This window comes from Mustelus asterias, chromosome 13 (assembly GCF_964213995.1).
Source record: "Mustelus asterias chromosome 13, sMusAst1.hap1.1, whole genome shotgun sequence".
Taxonomy (NCBI): domain Eukaryota; kingdom Metazoa; phylum Chordata; class Chondrichthyes; order Carcharhiniformes; family Triakidae; genus Mustelus; species Mustelus asterias.
In genome coordinates, this window is record NC_135813.1 from 95,147,268 (window position 1) to 95,167,766 (window position 20,499).

Consider the following 20,499-nt stretch of genomic DNA (forward strand, 5'->3'; position numbering starts at 1 on the left):
AGCGGTAGTTAGATTATTTTCTTTTGATGAATCTCTGTGTTTCACACGTTCACTCTGGTGACAGGATGAATAGGCAATTTTTCAGGCCTCTAATAGTTTATTTTGCGATCAGGACCATAAATCCATTGGATGCTCTGTGAGCGTAACTAGACCTAGTGCTTGCATGTCAGAAGCTCTGACTCCAAGGTCTAGCTTCCCTGCTCTCTCTTTCTCTTTTTTTCTCTCCCTCTCTCTCTTTTTCTCTCTCTTTTTCTCTCTCTTTTTCTCTCTTTTTCTCTCTCTCTCTTTCTCTCTCTCTCTCTTTCTCTCTCTCTTTTTCTCTCTCTCTCTTTCTCTCTTTTTCTCTGTCTCTCTTTTTCTCTCTCTCTCTTTTTCTCTCTCTCTTTTCTCTCTCTCTTTTTCTCTCTCTCTTTTCTCTCACTCCCTCTCTCACTCCCTCTCTCACTCCCTCTCTCACTCCCTCTCTCACTCCCTCTCTCACTCCCTCTCTCACTCCCTCTCTCACTCCCTCTCTCACTCCCTCTCTCACTCCCTCTCTCACTCCCTCTCTCACTCCCTCTCTCACTCCCTCTCTCACTCCCTCTCTCACTCCCTCTCTCACTCCCTCTCTCACTCCCTCTCTCACTCCCTCTCTCACTCCCTCTCTCACTCCCTCTCTCACTCCCTCTCTCACTCCCTCTCTCACTCCCTCTCTCACTCCCTCTCTCACTCCCTCTCTCACTCCCTCTCTCACTCCCTCTCTCACTCCCTCTTCCCTCTCTCACTCCCTCTCTCACTCCCTCTCTCACTCCCTCTCTCACTCCCTCTCTCACTCCCTCTCTCACTCCCTCTCTCACTCCCTCTCTCACTCCCTCTCTCACTCCCTCTCTCACTCCCTCTCTCACTCCCTCTCTCACTCCCTCTCTCACTCCCTCTCTCACTCCCTCTCTCACTCCCTCTCTCACTCCCTCTCTCACTCCCTCTCTCACTCCCTCTCTCACTCCCTCTCTCACTCCCTCTCTCACTCCCTCTCTCACTCCCTCTCTCACTCCCTCTCTCACTCCCTCTCTCACTCCCTCTCTCACTCCCTCTCTCACTCCCTCTCTCACTCCCTCTCTCCCTCCCTCTCTCCCTCCCTCTCTCCCTCCCTCTCTCCCTCCCTCTCTCCCTCCCTCTCTCCCTCCCTCTCTCCCTCCCTCTCTCCCTCCCTCTCTCCCTCACTCCCTCCCTCACTCCCTCCCTCACTCCCTCCCTCACTCCCTCCCTCACTCCCTCCCTCACTCCCTCCCTCACTCCCTCCCTCACTCCCTCCCTCACTCCCTCCCTCACTCCCTCCCTCACTCCCTCACTCACTCCCTCACTCCCTCACTCCCTCACTCCCTCACTCCCTCACTCCCTCACTCCCTCACTCCCTCCCCCCCTCCCTCCCCCCCTCCCTCCCTCCCCCCCGCTCTCCCCCCCTCCCTCCCCCCCTCCCTCCCCCCCCTCTCTCCCCCCCCTCTCTCCCCCCCCTCTCTCCCCCCCCTCTCTCCCCCCCCCTCTCTCCCCCCCCCTCTCTCCCTCCCTCCCTCCCTCTCCAGCTAGCACTGGTGGCAAGTACTTGTTGAAGTGTATATGCCAGGGACAGTTGTCATCTTGACTTACTGAAGTGGACATTCAAGTAGTATAGGAGCTTCAGTTCACTGGTTATTGTGAAGGATACACCACCCAAGTATCATACTGGGTCTAAACATATCGTTCTATCCCCACAGAATGTTTCATGATTACAAGATACCCTGTTTTGTGGACTGGCCAAGACCTAGCATGACATTCCAGCCATGGTGGGCAAAGTTAAATGACATGGGTATCTGGGAGTCCATCATGTTCACTTCTTGTCTTCCCTTAAAAGGTGAATTCTTCATGCTCCTGAGAGTTTCATGTGACCATATTTATCCCACTTAACAATTTGGGTTTTTCCAGTGTGTGTTTATTTCACTTTACTTGAACTCAATCCGACACACTCACTGCCCATCATTAGTTATTTTAAATTCTGCCTAATACTAGCTTTCCATGCACACAGATACTGAGCAGAGTAGTTTTCTGCCAGACTCCTCAACTGTGGTGAGCTAGAATCTGTTTCCCATTGTGCTTGGAGCCCGTTTCATCACTGGTTCGGAATTCCAATGCATTAAACATTAGCACATGTTCATAGTTTGATGTGTTTGTTACACAGTCTTTCAGACTTGGGTATCTGGGTCTTCAACTCTTTAACTTCACCCCTTGAATTTCAATAGGATATGTTCCCAGGCTGAAAGCTACATGAGAGTTCAGGAAACGGGCTGTACTGGAGCATTTTTATTTGCATCTCTTATAGATGAGTTGCTGTAGGTTTTTTTTTTAAAAAGTTGATTTGAAGTTAAATCTTCATTACCCATGAGGTTACAAAGGTACACTGCTCGGCTGAGAATTATCCATTGCTTTAATTTAGAGCCAGATGAACTGGTTATTTGTGTTTAACATCTGCAGCATTGATGGTTCAAAGGATGATGTCAGGATATGAATCACTGCATTGTCTTTCTCCCCCTGTGAAGTGGATAGATTGGAAAACCTGAATAGGACTTTTTGAAAGAGTGCAGCAAAGAAACAGGTCTATTCCCAAAATTTTGCCAATTTCTGTCCACTCACACATAATAGCTACTGACATTCAGATGAGTTGGCTGGACTGCTTTATCTTTCAAGATTGTATCTCACCTTTCTGCTGTCTGTGTCACTTGCCATCATGTAATTCAAATAAACCCTTCCTGGCCAATACGATTCTCCCATTAAAAGGAAGTGTTCAACCTCGAATAGATCCACACAACCCATTTCACTAGGTTGTTCTAACCTATGGTAGAAAAGTGGTCTTGAGGTGAACTCGGCTCAAACAGAGGATCAGGGTGGGCAAGACAAGCCCATCACTTAAGGAGGCTCACTCACCAACTTGATGTCCCAGATGCAAATGTCAATACCCAAGGGAGGAAGAAGTCAACTCAACCAAGCCATGCTTCAGAACGTGGTCACATAAACTCTGGATCTGGCAAGAAAGAGTTAATTTGTTTATTCAGAAACTATGGGGTCCAAACCGAGTTGGTAGGTAATTGTATCCAAACTGGGGGATTGCAAGACAGTTCAGCAAGCTAAGCTTGGCCATCATTCAACTCTAGTCCAAAGGTTGGCGGTAAATGTCAGATGAGTCCTTACTGAAAATTTTTAATTCCTCTTTGGCTATGGGGAAATTCCAGAGGACTGGAGGACAGCTAATGGAGTTCCACTTTTCAAGAAGGGTGGTAGAGATGAACCAGGGAATTACAGACCAGTGAGTCTCATGTCAACAATAGAGAAACTATTGGAGAAAATTCTGGAGGAGAGAATTAATCTCCACTTGGAAAGGCATGAGTTGATAAGGGATAGTCAGCATAGCTTTATCAGAGGGAGGTCATACCTAACAAATTTGATAGAATTTACAAAAGAATTATCGAGTGTATGGATGAGGGAAGTGTAGTTTAAATGGATTTTAGCAAAGCTTCTGACAAGGTCCCATATGGGAGACTGATTGAAAAGGTTAAAACACATGGAATTCAGGGAAACTTGGTGAAATGGATCCCAAACTGACTTAATAGGACACAAAGGGTGGTGATAGAAGGCTGTTTGAGTGACTGGAGGCCGGTGTCCAGTGGTGTACTACAAGGTTCAGTGCTGGGTCCCTTATTGTTTGTTACATACATAAATGATAAAGATAAGAATGTGGGGGAAATAATAAGTAAGTTTGCAGATGACACCAAGATTGGTAAGAGGGTTAATAGTGAAGAAGATGGTCGTGTGTTACAGGAAGCTATAGATGGGTTGGTCAGATGGGTAGAGCATTGGCAGATGGTATTTAACCCTGATAAGTGTGAGGTGATGCACTTTGGAAGAAGAAACACGACAAGGGAGGATTTAATGAATGGCAGGACACAGATGGATTTTGGGGTACTTATTCACAGATCCCTGAAGGTGGCAGAGTGGGTGAATAGGGTTGTTAAGACATATGGAACAATTGCTTTCATCAGTCGTGGCATAGAGCATAAGAGCAGGGAGATTATGTTGGAACTGTACAGAATTTTGGTTCGGCCACAACTGGAGTGCTGTGTGCAGTTCTGGTCACCTCACTATAGGAAGGATGTGAATGCACTAGTTGGGGTACAGAGGAAATTCACCAGGATGTTGCCTGGGATGGGGCATTTGAGCTATAAGGAGAGACTAGATAGGCCTGGAGTTTTTTCTTTAGAGCAAAGAAGGCTGAGGAGGGGTGGGTAGGGTCATGATTGAAGTGTATAAAATTGAGGGGTTTGGACAGTGTGAATAGGAAGCAGCTCCTTGGTTAAGGGCTCAATCACATACTTTTAGGGTGAGGGCCAGAGTTTCAGAGGAGATTTGAGAAACAAAATCATTGAACGTGGTGAGAATCTGGAATGCACTGTTATGAGGATAGAAGGCTGTTTGAGTAACTGGAGGCTGGTGTCCAGTGGTTGGAAACCTCACCTTCCTATTCACTGTCCAAACCCCTCAATCTAATGCACCTCAATCGTGACCCCCACCCCCCCTCATCTTATAACCGTTAAAAAGTATTTGGATGAGCACTTGAAATGTCATAACATTCAAGGGAATGGGACAAGTGCTGGAAAATGGGATCAGCACAACTTTAGTAGTAGTTATTGCTGGTGCAGACTCAATGGACCGAAGGGCCTTTTCTGCACTGTATGACTCTATGGTTATGACTCTGTCAAATGAATTGCGGGCAGGACATTAATGATTCATCTGGTTCCTTGCTGTGGGTTGAGGTACCAGCCCCAGTCAGTATTTATCCTCAATGCTATTTCCTACTCTAATGTTCACTATCGTTTATTCAAATGTTCAAGGATACCTGGATAAGCAAATGTTTTTGCTTGGAACTGAAGGTGCTGTTGCTGGAAGAGCGCAGGTGCTGCGTGTGGAGCTGGTGTTCAGTCTCCAGCTCTCAGCCGCGTATAGCCGATGAACACTGCTAATTCAGCATGTGTGAAGCCGAAGCAACTCTGATCTATTTGTTGGGAAAGGGCAATTCTTTGTGCTGTCAAGTCTTAAATTAGAAAACCAAGGTCTGTTAGTGTTAACACCGTGCGGTGGGTGCAAATTAACAACATCGATCCAAATTTTGTGGCCCCTGAGGCTTCATTGGATCTTGGACTCTCCTGCTGTAAATTACAAAGTTACTGGTTTGACTACATCACTGCCATCTGCTGTTGGAGGTCTTTATTACTTAATTAAAACAAACAGATTGTTGGTCCTGACTGGACAGTGTTCAACGTTAACATGGGCAACACTCCTAATCCCACGTATCCACTCTTTTCCAATATTTATTTTGCTTCATCCAACCACCTGACTAACTTATTCTTAAGATATGGTTGACATGATTTCTCCTTCCATAATACTCTAAAATAATGTATTCCAGACTCCCAACCTTCTGTGTATAAAGAAAGGATGTGCCCCCTCTGTCCCAAATCTCTTGTTTTTGATCTTTGTCCTTAAAAGACTGCAAATAATTTTTATCAATTCCTCCCCTCCTGCAGTGATGGGATCCTGCTGCACAAAGTTTGAGTTTTTTTATTCATTTACGGATTTGATGTCACTGGCTAGACTGACATTTTTTTGCCCATCACGAGTTGCCCTTCAGCAGGTGGTGGTGAGCTGCCTCCTCGAACTCCTGCAATTCTCGAACTGCTGCAGTCCCTGAGATGTATGTACACCCACTGCTGTTAGGGAGAGAGGGCCAGGATTTTGACCCAGCGACTGCAAAGGAACAGTGATATATTTCCAAGTCAGGATGGTGAGTGGCTTGGAGGGGAACCTCCAGATGGTGGCATTCCATTAGCCCTTTGCTAATTTGCGAAGTGGACTTCTGGTATATGATAGTATGAGCAGGGTGACCTTGTAGAGGGGTTTAAGACAGTTGAAGAAGTGGGAAAGGTAAATCCAAAACATTATTTAAAACTATATAGCCTCTCCTCATAGTCCACCCTCGAGACCAAGGAACATCCTGGTGAGCTGCCTCTGCACCCTCTCCAAGGCTTTCCACGTCCTTCTGGCAGTGTGGTGACCAGAACTGCACGCAATACTCCAAATGCGGCCTAACCAAAGTTTTATATAGCTGCAACATGATTTCCCAATTCTTGTACTCAATGCCCTGTCCGATGAAGGCAAGCATGCCATATGCTTTCTTAATCACCTTGGCCACCTGTGTTGCCACTTTTGGGGAAGGTTTGGAATTATGAACTGTGTGTGGCTGCTGCAATTAAACATATTCTTGATGATGTGAAATTGATCCACTGAACTGACCAGACTTTAGTCCTTTCAGTAAGACTTTGACCTGTTGGAATGGACTAACTTAACGGCGTATCTGTTTGTTTTAAAGTTGCTGCACACTCCCAAGATATGACAGTTTGATATATTTTGCAATTTATTGGCAATATCCTGAGTCACCTGTGCACTGAAACATTGTAATTTCACGACTCCAACAGAACAATAAAATAATCCATGCAGGAGATATGTCTGCAAGATGAGGGTCTGGTATATGATAAATCAGGTGACATGTAAGGTATGATGTGTGTGCCTTAAGGGGAATGTTTAGCTCATTAGTTAGCTCTGAATGCTATAAATGAGTCGTATAAGTCAGTTGGATCTTAAAGTTGACTACAAAATTATTGCCATTATTTTTTGTGTTTTTTAAAAATCCTTGCTGTGATGTTAGCAGGAGTCTTCATACTTGTCTCACCAGAGAGTATGCTTAGCCTGCCTCTAACCAGAAGGGTTATAGTATAAAGAATAGTGAATTGAGAGATTTGATCAGCCTTGGAAACATTCAGGACTAATATCAGGGAATCCTTCTCAAGTGATTTAACATGTGAAATAACCTTATTGGGGTTGTGGAAGTAAAGTTCCTAGAAAGATTTAATAAACTGGTAGTACTATGATGGAATGGACTGTAAATTTTTCTTTTGCGGACAGGCATGCATGGCTGGCCCGAATGTTTGCCCTCACCCATATCCATCCATAGAATACTTCACCTGTACACAGTTTAAGATGAACCAGGCATCATATATTTTTTTGGGAGAGTCCTGATTTCCCCTATTGGCATGAACCAATTATACCAATAAATTGTTTTGAGATTATAGAATTGTCACTGATGCACATTCCAAAATTGAAAACCCCTCTCAGTTTTTGTATTGTATGGTGCACTTGCGTGACTAAACCAGCCCTATAGTACAACGACAGAGAATGCTGGAAATACTCAGGTCAGGCAACATTTGTGGAGACAGAAACAGTTTAACGTTTCAGGTCAGCGAATTTTCATGAGACATTCTGATGCAAGGTCGTCAACTTTAAAATTTAACTCTTCCTCTCTCCACAGATGCTGCCTGACCTGTTGAGTATTTGCAGCATTTTCTGTTTTGATTTGAGATTTCCAGCATCCACAGTCACTTGCTTTTTGGTTCTATAGTGTGCTGAGCCCTGAATGTAGTGGGATTCTGCATTGTGTGGGAGTTCCACAGTACTGCAGCAATAGACAGTTTAAAAAATTTAACTCTCAGCATTATTTCTCCCAGCAGATTATCTCTTGCAGAACTGGGGAACGTCCACACAAGCTAGTGATAGTAAAAACTGCATTGTTAGCTTGTATGGATTGTTATCATTGAACAGAGACCTTTTAACACTCATTGGAGAGTCCAGGTTTTGTCCCTTTTTACATAAAATTACGTGGAACTTTCAGCACAGAAACGGGATTCCTGCCTCACCCCTTCCTTTGCTATTTAGTCTCAATTCTACCATCATACAAATCTTTATTGCACTTTCAGTAACTTTTAAACTTATGCACCTTTTTCGGTCCACACTTTCCTGGCATTCTCTCTTGGGTGCTTGTGTATATCTGCAAGCACAGGCCCGACCCTTCAATAATGAGTTAAATTACTGCTTATCTAACTAACAGTACTTGTGTAATTCAGTTACTGTATGGGTGCAATGTAATAGATAGCCTGTTATGGTGGAAATAGATATTTCTGATGGCACCTGATGGTTATTCCCTTGGGGGTGTTGAGAAGTAGTCCAGGCACAGCTCAATGAAATCTCTTAAATGTCCCACATGTTGGTTGCATCTCCTGACTTTATAGTTTCTAAATCTGGCCAGAATTAGAATGTGTGCGCAGTTTGTATTGAGGATGATATCCTGAGCTTTCATTCCACTTCGGTCTGACTTAATTTACCTTTTGTTTTTCTGCTAATAGGTCTGGCAGATCCCAGAGAATGGACTGACCCTTCCCATCACAGAGCCCGTCGTCATTTTGGAGGGACATGCCAAGAGAGTTGGGATTATATCTTGGCATCCGACTGCACGCAATGTTCTCCTCAGTGCAGGTGAGACAATCTCTCTCTCTCTCTCTCTCTCTCCTGCTCTTGCTCTCACACTCGCACCCCCTCCCGCTCTTGCTGCCCCCCTTCCATTCACTCCCACCACTCACTCTCCCTTCTCCTCCCCCTGTTCCTGCTCCCCCTGCCCTCGTTCTCGCTCACTTCCCCCCCACTCCCTTCACTCCCGCATGCTAATGCAAATATGTAATAGGAATTTCTTCAACAATACGGCTTTGTTTTATATTGTTATACCTGACCATTCCAGTGCAAATTCATCACATTTATATGTTTTGTTAAATCTAAACTCATCTCTCTCAGGCTTGAATCCGTGCATTATCTCATAAGCCCAAAGTGAAAAAACGCTATGTCTCACTTATCCTTTGTTTTGGTTTTAAGGTGCTTTATAGCTGTTGTTCACAGGAACTCTTGCAGCAGCCACTCTCCATTTCACTCTCTTTGACACTTAAGAGATTATGCAAATTCTATAGGTTACATGTGCCCTTAAAATAATTTTGTTGAATTGACAAAATTTCAATAGTTCAGATTTTATGGATAGTAATAGTTCACTAAATGTGAGCGAAACCCCTTGCACTCATTAGGACCTTTTTTTCCAATAAAGCAGGCATGGAATTGCCCATTACTCTAGCTCACTCATCTGTAAGTACTGATGTGAGACCCATTACTTATACATTTCATTAAAAGTCTCGCGTCCTCAAGTGATTTCCTCTGCATGTCTGGCTTTCATTCCAAAATGGAGATCCCGGGGCCTCTGCACACCAAAGTGTGCCACGGCTAGCTCTCACTAATGAAGTATTTAATGAGGCCTCAATAACATCAAAGCATCCCTGATTTCTTTAAAGGTCTGTGAAGCTCATTAAAGGGGAGCTTTTTTTGATCAAGATTGTGCTTCCCATAAATAGGCAGTGGTTTGATTTAAATTGCGTTGAGCTGGTCTGAGGAAAGGTGTGCATTTTCTGCCGGTGCAAAGTTTTCCAGAGATTTCTATATGAAAACTTTGACTTTAAAAGACAGTAAGTCCAACCAAATATGATTTATACCCCAACTGTGCCCCAATGATTGTTGGTATGTGCATTGCTGGGGTGTTGCGTTGATTAATACAAACCAGGCAGATTCCAGATTTGATTGGTGCTGACCTGACTCGGTGCTGTTGTAGAGGTAGCACACTTGAGGTCAGCACCCTTTAGGGTAGGGAGTGAATATCGACACTGGTTCTCACATCTGACTGTGCTGGGATATGCATGGGTGTGGACATGGTTGAGGGCTAAATTGTGTGCTGCGGTGCCTCCTACCTGATGCTTATCATCTAGGTAAACACATGAAGGATGGAAAATTCTGAGAGGTAGGGTATGTTAGCAGGTATGGTACTTCATTCTGCTATGAAGTATGCTTTCCAGAATCTCAGAATCGTTACAGCACAGAAGGAAGCCATTTGAGCCATCTAAACGATGTTAAAGTTGGTGAAAAGAACAGCACTTATATGTACAAAACCAGTTTAATGTTTCCAGCAGTGTACAAAACTAACGTAGAAGAAATCTATGCCAGAACATCCTGCCTCAAATCAGAAGACATTCTGATTTAATTTGATTTGTTTGTGATGTATATGTTAGGGTTATGCACAAATAAATTGGTGTGGGAAGCCTGGCATTTTAAATCTCTCGCAAATTAGACTATAAAAGTAAAAACTGCTTTTAGAATTTGCTGCCTGATTCCTGTTTTGTTAAGTCAAATTTGATTGTCCCCACCCTGATCGGCAAAGGTTAAAGTTGACAAATTGAGGGTGTGCTCTGCAAAGCGTCATACACAGAGGCAAATCCATGACCATGTATGGAGGCACTCTTGTTTTCAAAGTTTCCCTTGACAAACCCTCCAGTAAATGAGTAACATTAGTTCCAGACTGTGTCATTTATATAGCTGTGGGGTTGGTTAGGAATGTGAGGAGGTTATCTAGAGGTTAATACATTATTGGAAAGAAAGCTATCATTTGACAAGGTGTTGGAAAGAGAAGAAAAGCGTTTGCTTGGCCTACCTTTGACCTACTATTGGACTGTGGTCCATCAGGTGTGAGACAATATCATTTGTTACTGATCTGCCATTTGCTACTACAGACTGTAAAAGTGGTGTGTCATAGTCTGAGGCAATTCATAGGTCCTTCAGATCCAATCACTCCTGATGTAGAATTCCTAGCTATGCTCTGGTAATTTGTGCTCCAGGATTTATTTCCTGCGCCCCCCCCAAGGTTTTTGACTGGGCTCTTTAACTGATTGTGCACTTGGCATAACTGCTCTAACATACAAGTCACTGAGAAAATTGTGTTCCACCTTTTTTCCTTATATTACCAAGTATGCAAAGTAAAGAATGTGGTAAGGTGGTAAGTCTCTCCGGATCTACCTCCACCTTTAGTTCTGTTTTTCTCGATTTGAATAAACCACTAACAGCTGAAGTATTTACCACAGGGGTTTCATGTGTGTTCTAGGTTGATTGAGCTACAGAAATGGAGCACAAAGCTGGCATACACAAATACTATGGGTGATGGCATCAGTCAACTGGATTGCAACAAGTGCCCCATGTTGCAGAAATGAAAGTCCCATGTAACACAAAAAAGTTACACGTGATCAAGGCAGAACCTTTAATCATACACCAGCCTCCTGAAAATTCCAGTTTATACCCTGGATTTGAATGAGTTGAGATGGTGATCATTTTTCTAATGAGACCTCGGGATTTAATTTTGACTCCTGGTGTGTAACACTGCATTACCTCTAGATGACACTACAACAGAAGGCAATGTTTGAAGCCTTGGGGGACCTACAGTTCAGCAAATAAACGGAGAATGATATGAATTTATTTTCTTTCCTGTCTTCAGTAGCCCTCAGATCCTCCAACACTGTTACTATTTCCTTCCCAACCTCACCGGTCCTTACTTCCCTTCGTCCCCTTATCCAAGCCTGGAGCCCGGAGTGTATCCTGAACAGTGGGTTCTTGTTGCAATTGGATAGAGAATGGAGGGGAAACTGGAGAAATAAACTCGCTTTCTCATCCCTGGCCTTTTCATCGTCTGTTCAGTACCTTTGTTCACATAAGAGCGCTGCTTTTATTAAGAGACTATCATGCACGTGCTACTGTGAAGCAATTCTTTGCAGTCTTTCTCATGCTGTAGTGATGGACCTATCTCGATCCATTTAAAACAGTGAAGCTTTGATTCCCTGCAGCTGTCTGACTGTGTGAAAGAGAGCATTATTGTATATTGAACATGCCTCAATACCAGTGTTGCACTGTATCATTCTCTTTCCCACATCACCCCTCAAAAAGGGAACAGGCTATTTTTGGCATCCTCACCACTACCTTGTCTGAGTACTAAGTCACTAAATCAAAGATTAAAATTGAAACCTTGCTGATTCCTGTGGATCTTTATGACACAACATAATGCATTTACTCAGTAACATATAGTGTTGTGTCTCTGAATTAATGTTGTCATCCCAAATTTGGGTGACAATTTGAGGAAACAACTTTTGTTTTTAACATTGAATTTACAGAACAGAAACAACTCATTCTGCCGAACTTGTGGGCGGCATGGTGGCACAGTGGTTAGCACTGCTGCCTCACAGCGCATGGGACCCAGGTTCAATTCCGGCCTCTGGTCACTGTCTGTGTGGAGTTTGCACGTTCTCCCTGTGTTTGTGTGGGTTTCCTCCCACAGTCCAAAGATGTGCAGCTTAGGTACATTGGCCATGCTAAATTTCCCCTTAATGTCGGGGGATTCAGCAGGGTAAATGCGTGCGATTATGGGAATAGGGCCTGGGTGGGATAGTACAGGCTCGATGGCCTCTTTCGGCACTGTTGGTGTTCTATGATTTTACTCAATGCCAGGTGTTGCTCTACATAAGACGACGCCTGTGCCCATCTTTCTCTCATCCTTTCAGCATATTTTTCCATTCCTTTCTCCTCATGTACTTAAATTATTATTTTTTCCCTTTAAACACAGCAGACTTCTTTTGTTGTTGAGAGTAAAGTTGATCGTCATTTTGGAAAAGCTTAAAATGAGACTGTTTTATACCTGTGACTTTTGAACCACTTTCCTCATTTTGTGCATTCACTTTCCATCGTGCAAGTGCCCTTTGAACATGTAGACAAGGCTGTAACACTCAATTCTCATTAATGGTGTAGTTCAATGCTCCTAGCACAAAGCTTTTATCAATGCCACCTGTTACCTCCAAGTGGAGTCCCTACCCACGATACTTACCCAAGCGCTTTGGATGCCATACATTTGTTGTATTTTGTTTATTTGTATTTTTATTTCCATTTACATCAACTTGTTTCGACCACGAAGAGTCTGAACTTTTGCTGCCCCCCTGCGCCCCCCCCCCCCTCCCCCCGAATAATTCCCGAAGAACCACCAGTCTCTCCCCAATTACTCTGCCTGCGACCAGTGCAAATGGTCGTTCCTGTAAGCAAGCCCTTAACTTCCTCTGAACCATAGCATGACCTCATGCACAAAGTATCTGATAATGTACTGTTCCCAGGTTGAACAATAAATCCCTTATGCTGCTGATTAACTGCCTCATAATTCTGGTCTCTCCAACTGACAAATAGCACTGACACTCCATATAATCTTGAGCCATAAAGTACATGTTGGGTTTATTAGGTGATCAAATTAAACAAAAATGAGAACAAAAACACTAGATTTCAGTAGATTATAATAATTACTCCTGATTTCTTGTCAGTACATGGGAGCAGTAGTCGGCCATTCGATCCCTTGAGCATGTTCCGCTGCCATTCAACTCGATCTTTGCTGGTCTGTCACTTAACACCATCCACCTGCCTTAATTCACTAACCCTTAACACCCCTGCCTAACAAAATCTTATCAATGTTGGTTTCTAAATTTTCAACTGATCCCACCCACCTCCCCAAGTCTGAGCAGCTTTTTTTTTGAGTAGGAGGGGGTGGGGGAAACATTTGAGTGGTCCAGATTTCCCACTATCTTTTGCCTGAAGTGTTTTTGACATCCTCCCCTGGATGCCTTGGTTGTAATTTGAAGGTGGAGACAGGGTGATCCTCGTTCTGGACTCTCCATGCAGAAATAGTTGCATTCCCCACCAAATCCTCTCATCAAAAACATCACCTATACTCTAGGGAGTACAAGAATGACTTGCCCTCATCAATGAACCCTTTTAGATGAGGTGGCATTCTGATGAACAATATGCTCCCCCCATCTTCAAGACCAGTTTGTCAGGTGTGGTACCCAGAACTGAATGCACTACTCCAGATTGAGCCTATCCAAAACTCTGTACCGGTGTAACTTGTAATCTGGCTTTCTTGAGATATATTTTTTAAATTCCATTCGCCTTTTTAATTTGATTTGTACCTATCCACTGGCTCCTAGTGATCTCAGTGTTTGGGTATTTAAATCTTTATGATCATAAGCAGCTCCTAGCTTTGTACCATTTGAAAAATACTCTCATCCAACTTTCATGGGGCAAAGTGGATGACCACACATTTTCCCACATTGACCTCCCGTCTGTCTCTCAATTTTGCCCATTCAATTAATCTACCAGTGGCCCTTTGCAACTTCCTGCTCCTGTCTTTACTGTTGCCTCTAACTCAGTGCTGTCAGAAAACATGAGGTGCACAGACCTCTTCCTTCATCCAAGCATTAATAACTAGTCAAAAACTGAAGCCCCAGAACAGGTCATTGTGGACATTGCCAATCGCATCCTGCCAATTGAGAATATAGCTATTGTGCCTAACCTGTGCCTCCCAACCAATTCCCTGTCTAAGCCTACCTACCCTAAGGGTGGCACAGTAGTTAGCACTGCTGCCTCACAGAACCAGGGACCCGGGTTCAATTCTGGCCTCCTATCAATGTGTGTGTGGAGTTTGCATGTTCTCCCCATGTCTGCGTGGGTTTCCTCTGGGTGCTCCAGTTTCCACCCACACTCAAGATGTGCAGATTTATTGGATTGGCCATGCTAAATTGCCCCTTAGAGTTAGGGGGATTAAGGTAAATACATGGAGTTACAGGGATAAGGCCTGAGTGAGGTTGTTGTCGGTGCAGGCTCGATGGACCAAATGGCTTCCTTCTGCACTAGAGGGATTCTATGGTTCTATTCTATGATGTTGCCTCCAATTTGATGCGTTTTTATTTTTAACAATGCCTTATCTGGAACTTCGTTGAATGCCACCTGAAGTCGATCTAAATAACCTCCATTGACACTTCCCTAACTGCTACATTTGTTACCTCTTCGAAGGGTTCATTAAAGAAGGACCTGCCTTTTACAAATCCAGACAAGTCCCCCCTCATCAGCTTATGTTTGTCCAAATTTGTCCAATGTTTGTCCAAACTTGGACGGGTTCATGGATGAGAGGGGTGTGGAGGGATATGGTCCAAGTGCAGGTCAGTGGGACTAGGCATAAAATGGTTCGGCACAGACAAGAAGGGCCAAAAGGCCTGTTTCTGAGCTGTAATTTTCTATGGTTTCTATGGTTTCAAATGCTTAGTCACCCTGTCTCTAAGAACAAGATTCTAATAACTTCCCTCCAACAAACTTTAGAATTGACAAACTTTTAATTTCCTAATTTGTCTCTAGTTCAAACCCATTTCAAGAATGAGAAATTTCACTAAATACCATGTGGCTCTTAACTGGAATGCTCTTCCACAAAGTTTACATGTAAACTGGTTATCCACAAAGTCCTTTACCCTGCCCTATCCTGCCATAGCCTGAACTATCAAAGTGAACAATACAGAAAGCTTAATCCTTTTTTGTCCTCAGCCATTTCCTTTAGGTAAGTCGTGGTAATCATTTAATAAGTTTTATTGCAAACCAGTCAAACAAAGTGACAGCTAACCAGCTGCCAGATTTCCCAGACAAGTGACTGTGAATAAATAGAAGCAGGACTCTTTACAGAATGAGAATGCTGAATCAAATACCAGAACACTTAAATACTTTGGTTCCTCGCAAACATGCATGTGGCTTTGACCAAGTCAAGCTCAGTGACTTTTTTAAAAAAGTAAATAATTATGTTTACGTGTTTTTCTTAAAAAGAAACTTTAGAACGAAAAGCCAAAGCAAAAAGCAATAAATTATAGACCAGTTACTCCATTTTTATTGTGTTCCAGTTTGCAATTTTTCAAAGTATAGCTTCAGACAGTTTCCCCTCTGAAACTGACTTTAACCAGTAACAATATGATTATGGTGAGTGTAACAAATTCATTAAAAGCTGTGCGTATGAATATAGTCCTGGCTGTCTGAACCCAACTCACAATCTACTTCCTCCATTGTTATGTTTGAAACTGTCTCACTCAATTGACTGACATGAAGCCGAACCAAATCACATTTGGGCAGGTAGGCAATACACATGTAACATCGTTTTAAGCGGAAAACGGCTTTTTAATAAAAGCAGACAAATGACCCTGCACAGTGCCAATTAAGTAAGAGTTTTAACACCAGGTTAAAGTCCAACAGGTTTATTTGGTAGCAAATGGCATTTGCTACCAAATAAACCTGTTGGACTTTAACCTGGTGGTGTTAAAACTCTTGCTGTGTTTACCCCAGTCCAACGCCGACATCTCCACATCAGTGCCAATAAATCCGTGGATACTTATTAATTTATATAGATCCTGGTTTCTGTGGCTATGACTCATCTTTCATTCCCTCACCCTGCAGTATAAATATCTCCCACTTTCTATGCCTTCTAGCTTTAACAAAGGGTCATCTGGACTCAACATCAGCTCTTTTCTCTCCTTACAGATGCTGCCAGACCTGCTGAGATTTTCCACCATTTTTTCTTTTGGATACCTATTTATATTACTTCTTAGGGGAGTAGGTAGAATTTGATGTTTGCTCTACTGCAATTAGAATTTGTGACATTTACAGAATGAGTAACAATGCTCCACCCTTTGAGTATTTGGAAAGAATCATCAAAACTTTCAACACTTGTTACTTGTACAACATGATATTTAATGCTCCTGTCATTATAAGTCACTTGTCCTTGCCATGGGCAATTTGCTTTTGATTGGAGATTTGCACCACTTTTTAAAAAATTCGTATCTGTGAGCCCTTCCTGTCTCCTTCATGTTTTGTCACATTTAATTTTTGCAACAATCAGAGCTACCTACATAACATGGTCACCCTGTTGATATATTCTCCAGCCAAAGTGGAGTTGTAGAACCTCAGTTTGGAGTTGCCCAACACCTCAAGCTGCATGTCAAATAGAGTTCTGCACTCCAATCATCTCCACTGCCCAACTTATTCCATGTTTTCTGCTTCTTTCTAAACGTCAAATTAAAAATCAGTACAGAATGTATGACTTTAAAATGGGGACTGGATGGTACCTGTTCATCCTGGTCCAGTTATCCTGCTTTACCTCAAATCTGTACTTTGTCAGGATTGACTAATATATATATCAAACCTTTAATTCAAGTGATTTTATTGCAAATGGTGTGAAAATGCAACATTAATGCATTTCAGTTCTAGTTTTGCACGTATTTAGTTAATGGGAATAAGTATGACACTAAAATTCTTGTTCAACTTTGAAAAGTGCTCAATTACTTCCCGAAGAATTTTGTGTTTAAGTTGTTTATGTTCTGAAACTGGATTCGGGGATGGTCTGACTCGCACTGGTACTTAGCTGTACATATTCAAGCACTTTAAGTGCTTTGGGACATCTTGAGGTCATGAAAGGCACCATGTAATTCAAGTTTTTTTTAAATTCATTGGATCTGTGTCTTTTACCGTTCAGGGGGTGACAATGTAATCATCATCTGGAATGTGGGAACAGGTGAGGCCATGATAACACTCGATGACATGCACCCAGAGATGATGTATAGCACATCTTGGAACCGTAACGGCAGCCTGATCTGCACGACATGCAAGGACAAGAAGCTGAGAGTGATCGATCCACGGAAAGAGGAGATTATTGCTGTGAGTGCTTCCTTTAGTCCATTAGTAAAAGTCCCATGAGGAGCATTACTTGAGACGACTGAAGTTGAATCTGATGTAAGCGATAGCTAAACATCTATAGCAAGAAATACATTAAATTCAACTGCAGCTCTTAGTGAATAGAGAATAGTAAGGATTTTATGGCTAATTAATGCAGGGCATTAACAAGGGTAAGAAATATGAAATGAACTTCCAACCATGTACACCATTGCCCAGACCACTTACTTCCAACTCTGTGGCATCGTCAAACTCTGCCCCACCTCAGCTTATCTGTTGCTGAAACCCTCATTTCGATTTGACTATCCCAACAAAATCCTGGCTTGAATCTCAACTTCTACCCTGCAAAAACTAAAGCCCATCCAAAACCCTGCTGTCGGAGTCCAAATTCACTCCAAATTCCATTCATCCATTGCCCTTGCTTGCCAACCTACATTGGCTCCGATTGGGCAGTGTATCAAATTTTAAAATTTTCATCCTTGTTTTTAAATTCTTTCCTGACCTGGCCATTCCCTGCCTCTGTAACCTCTTCCAGTCCAATATTAAAGAGTGTCAGATGGGTGTTTTAAATATCTGAAGATTAGAAGATCAACGGTAAACTGACAGAAATAAGGAGAATTCATAATTTTGTAGTCATGATTTTGAGAATCTGTAATTTTGAGTGTGCTTAATACATGGCATGAGCTTTGATTCCAATGTAATGACACTGTAAGAAGGAGAGAGGGCATTACAAGATGGAATATTTTAAATTAAATCTCTGGGACCATTGCATGTGGCATAGCTTCAATAAAAATCAAGGTAACAATCAGGGAAAAGCACTTGGAGGTTTTTGCATAAGGAAATGGTTACCAATCAGAGAAGTTTCTTCTTGTAAGCAGTCCAGGAGTGTGAAGTGCTAGAAGAATGTGACGTCAATGGTAAAGATGGATGGCTTGTGGGCTTTGAGTTACAAATCTTTAGCATGAGGGAAAAAGCCAGATTGTGAAGTCTGTTTTGGTGGGGCGACATGGTGGCACAGTGGTTAGCACTGCTGCCTCACAGCTCCAGAGACCCGAGTTTGATTCCCAGTTCGGGTCACTGTCTGTGCGGAGTTTGCACGTTCTCCCCAAGTCTGCGTGGATTTCCTCCCACAGTCCGAAAGACGTGCTGGTTAGGTGCATTGGCCATGCTAAATTCTCCCTCAGTCTAGCCGACTAGGCGCCGGAGAGTGGCGACTAGGGGATTTTCACAGTAAATGTAAATCAACTTGTGACTAATAAATAAACTTTTACTTTTAATGGAGAGGATGTGGGAGTGTCATTTGAGGTTAGAGAAGATGAGCCAAGAACATTGAAATCAATTGAAAGACTCTTCAAAAATAAGAACCATGAATAAATGTGCAATTGTGTGAAGATAATTGGAGAAGGGAATGGGGAAGGAGATAATTGTCTCCATCTGCAACCACTATATATACCAACTGGCACAAAGATGCCCCTGGTTAGGTGAGCGAGCAGATGTAGCCACAAGAGAAATCATGCCTATTGATTACACTTTTGGAACCAGAGGCCACTAACAGATTTATGTTCCATCTACAAGAACACAGAATATGAATTTAAAACATGTAAGATGCAGAAAGAAATTCTTTGCTCTTTTTCACTTAAATGAAAAGTTTTGTTTTTAATACTCTTTGTTTCCTGAATACTGACTGAATACAGGAGAAGGATAAAGCTCACGAGGGATCAAGGCCCATGAGAGCGGTATTCTTGACGAATGGCAACATTTTCACCACTGGCTTCAGTCGCATGAGTGAACGACAGCTTGCACTGTGGAATCCGGTGAGTTTGGGCATCAAACACCATTTAGGTTGAGGAAGGGGATGAAGAGAGGCATCCATTTCCTCTTTGTAAAGGTTTTCTGATTTGCTTTCTGGTTAAGTTCTGCTGCATGCCACTTGAGTGGATGTTGTAGTAGAATAAAATGATACTGGGCTGCATGTGACATTGGGTGGCACAGTGGTTAGCACTGCTGTCTCACAGTGCCAGGGACCCGGGTTCAATTCCGGCCTGGGGTGACTGCGAGGAGTCTGCATGCGTCTCCTCCAGATGCTCCGATTTCCTCCCACAATCCAAAGATGCGCAGGTTAGGTTGATTGGCCAAGTTAAATTGACCTTTAGTGACAGGGGGATTATCAGGATAAATGTGTGAGGATAGGGCCTGGGTAGGATTGTTGTTGGTGCAGACTTGATGGATCGAATGCCCCCTTCTGCACTGTAGGGATTCTATGATTGTTTGGCAAATGGAGAACGATTGCTGAACATTTTCTCCCTCAAATTCACAACCCCATTAACAATGTGCAATCTAAACCCATGAACCGGAAAATCGGGGCTTCACGTACTTGATTGGTGTTCGTGTTAATGTGACAAGCTGCAGTGCATTGTGCCTTGGTAGCTAGTTGCCTCCAACTGGACATTGTTGTCTAGGAACCTCGGGTAATAGGAGTTATAGTACTGCAACTTGGATCGTTTGATACTTCTAGACAAATTAAGAGAAATGCTTGTTCGTCAGATTACCCCCATTACATTGAAATTGAGTTGACTTATTTCAAAATGTCTGATTTTAAAACATTTTTAGTTAAAATAACCTTAACCGAAGCTTTGAGGTTGAACCACTTGGTCAAACTAGATCACTTCAGTGATGTCAGAGAAATCGGAGTAACTGTTGAGTAGCTAAAAAATCTCGATCAATCCATTGTTGCCTAAACTGGGAAGGGAAGAACCCCCACCCCCTCTGCCCACAGGTGATAGTTTTGCATAAAAGCGGAATTTTAATTTTGATTTGTAATTTCTAAATCCTCATCAAGTTATCTGATCTAGTTTACTTCATGCATGTAACACAGCCAATAGTGGAGAACATGCAGAGGGAATGTTTCATTCAAGGCTGTACAGTAAACAAGTGTGACGTTGATTGTGTTTGAGCCATTTGTTTGACCAAGAAGTGTATTTCCGTTTGCAATCTGGCATCGTACCCTACTTCCCAGTCAAGACTGGACAGTTGTGGGGGCACCAGGTCACAGTTCAATATTTGGTCTGAGCAATTCAAAGTTGACAAGCTGGGGCTATTTCCCTTAGAACAGAGAAGGTTAAGTGGAGA

The 20,499-nt window shown here is 42.9% G+C and overlaps 1 protein-coding gene across 3 annotated transcripts in view; it reads left to right on the forward strand.

The window, feature by feature from the left end:
• Nucleotides 1–20,499, forward strand: part of LOC144502902 (coronin-1C-like) — a 189,877-nt gene that overhangs the window by 145,981 nt on the left and 23,397 nt on the right. For all 3 annotated transcript variants that reach the window (XM_078227313.1, XM_078227312.1, XM_078227314.1), the window contains 3 exons: nt 8,295–8,424; nt 17,174–17,355; nt 19,065–19,184. In XM_078227313.1, coding sequence (XP_078083439.1) covers nt 8,295–8,424; nt 17,174–17,355; nt 19,065–19,184 — 432 coding nt within the window. The remainder of the gene's footprint in view (nt 1–8,294; nt 8,425–17,173; nt 17,356–19,064; nt 19,185–20,499) is intronic.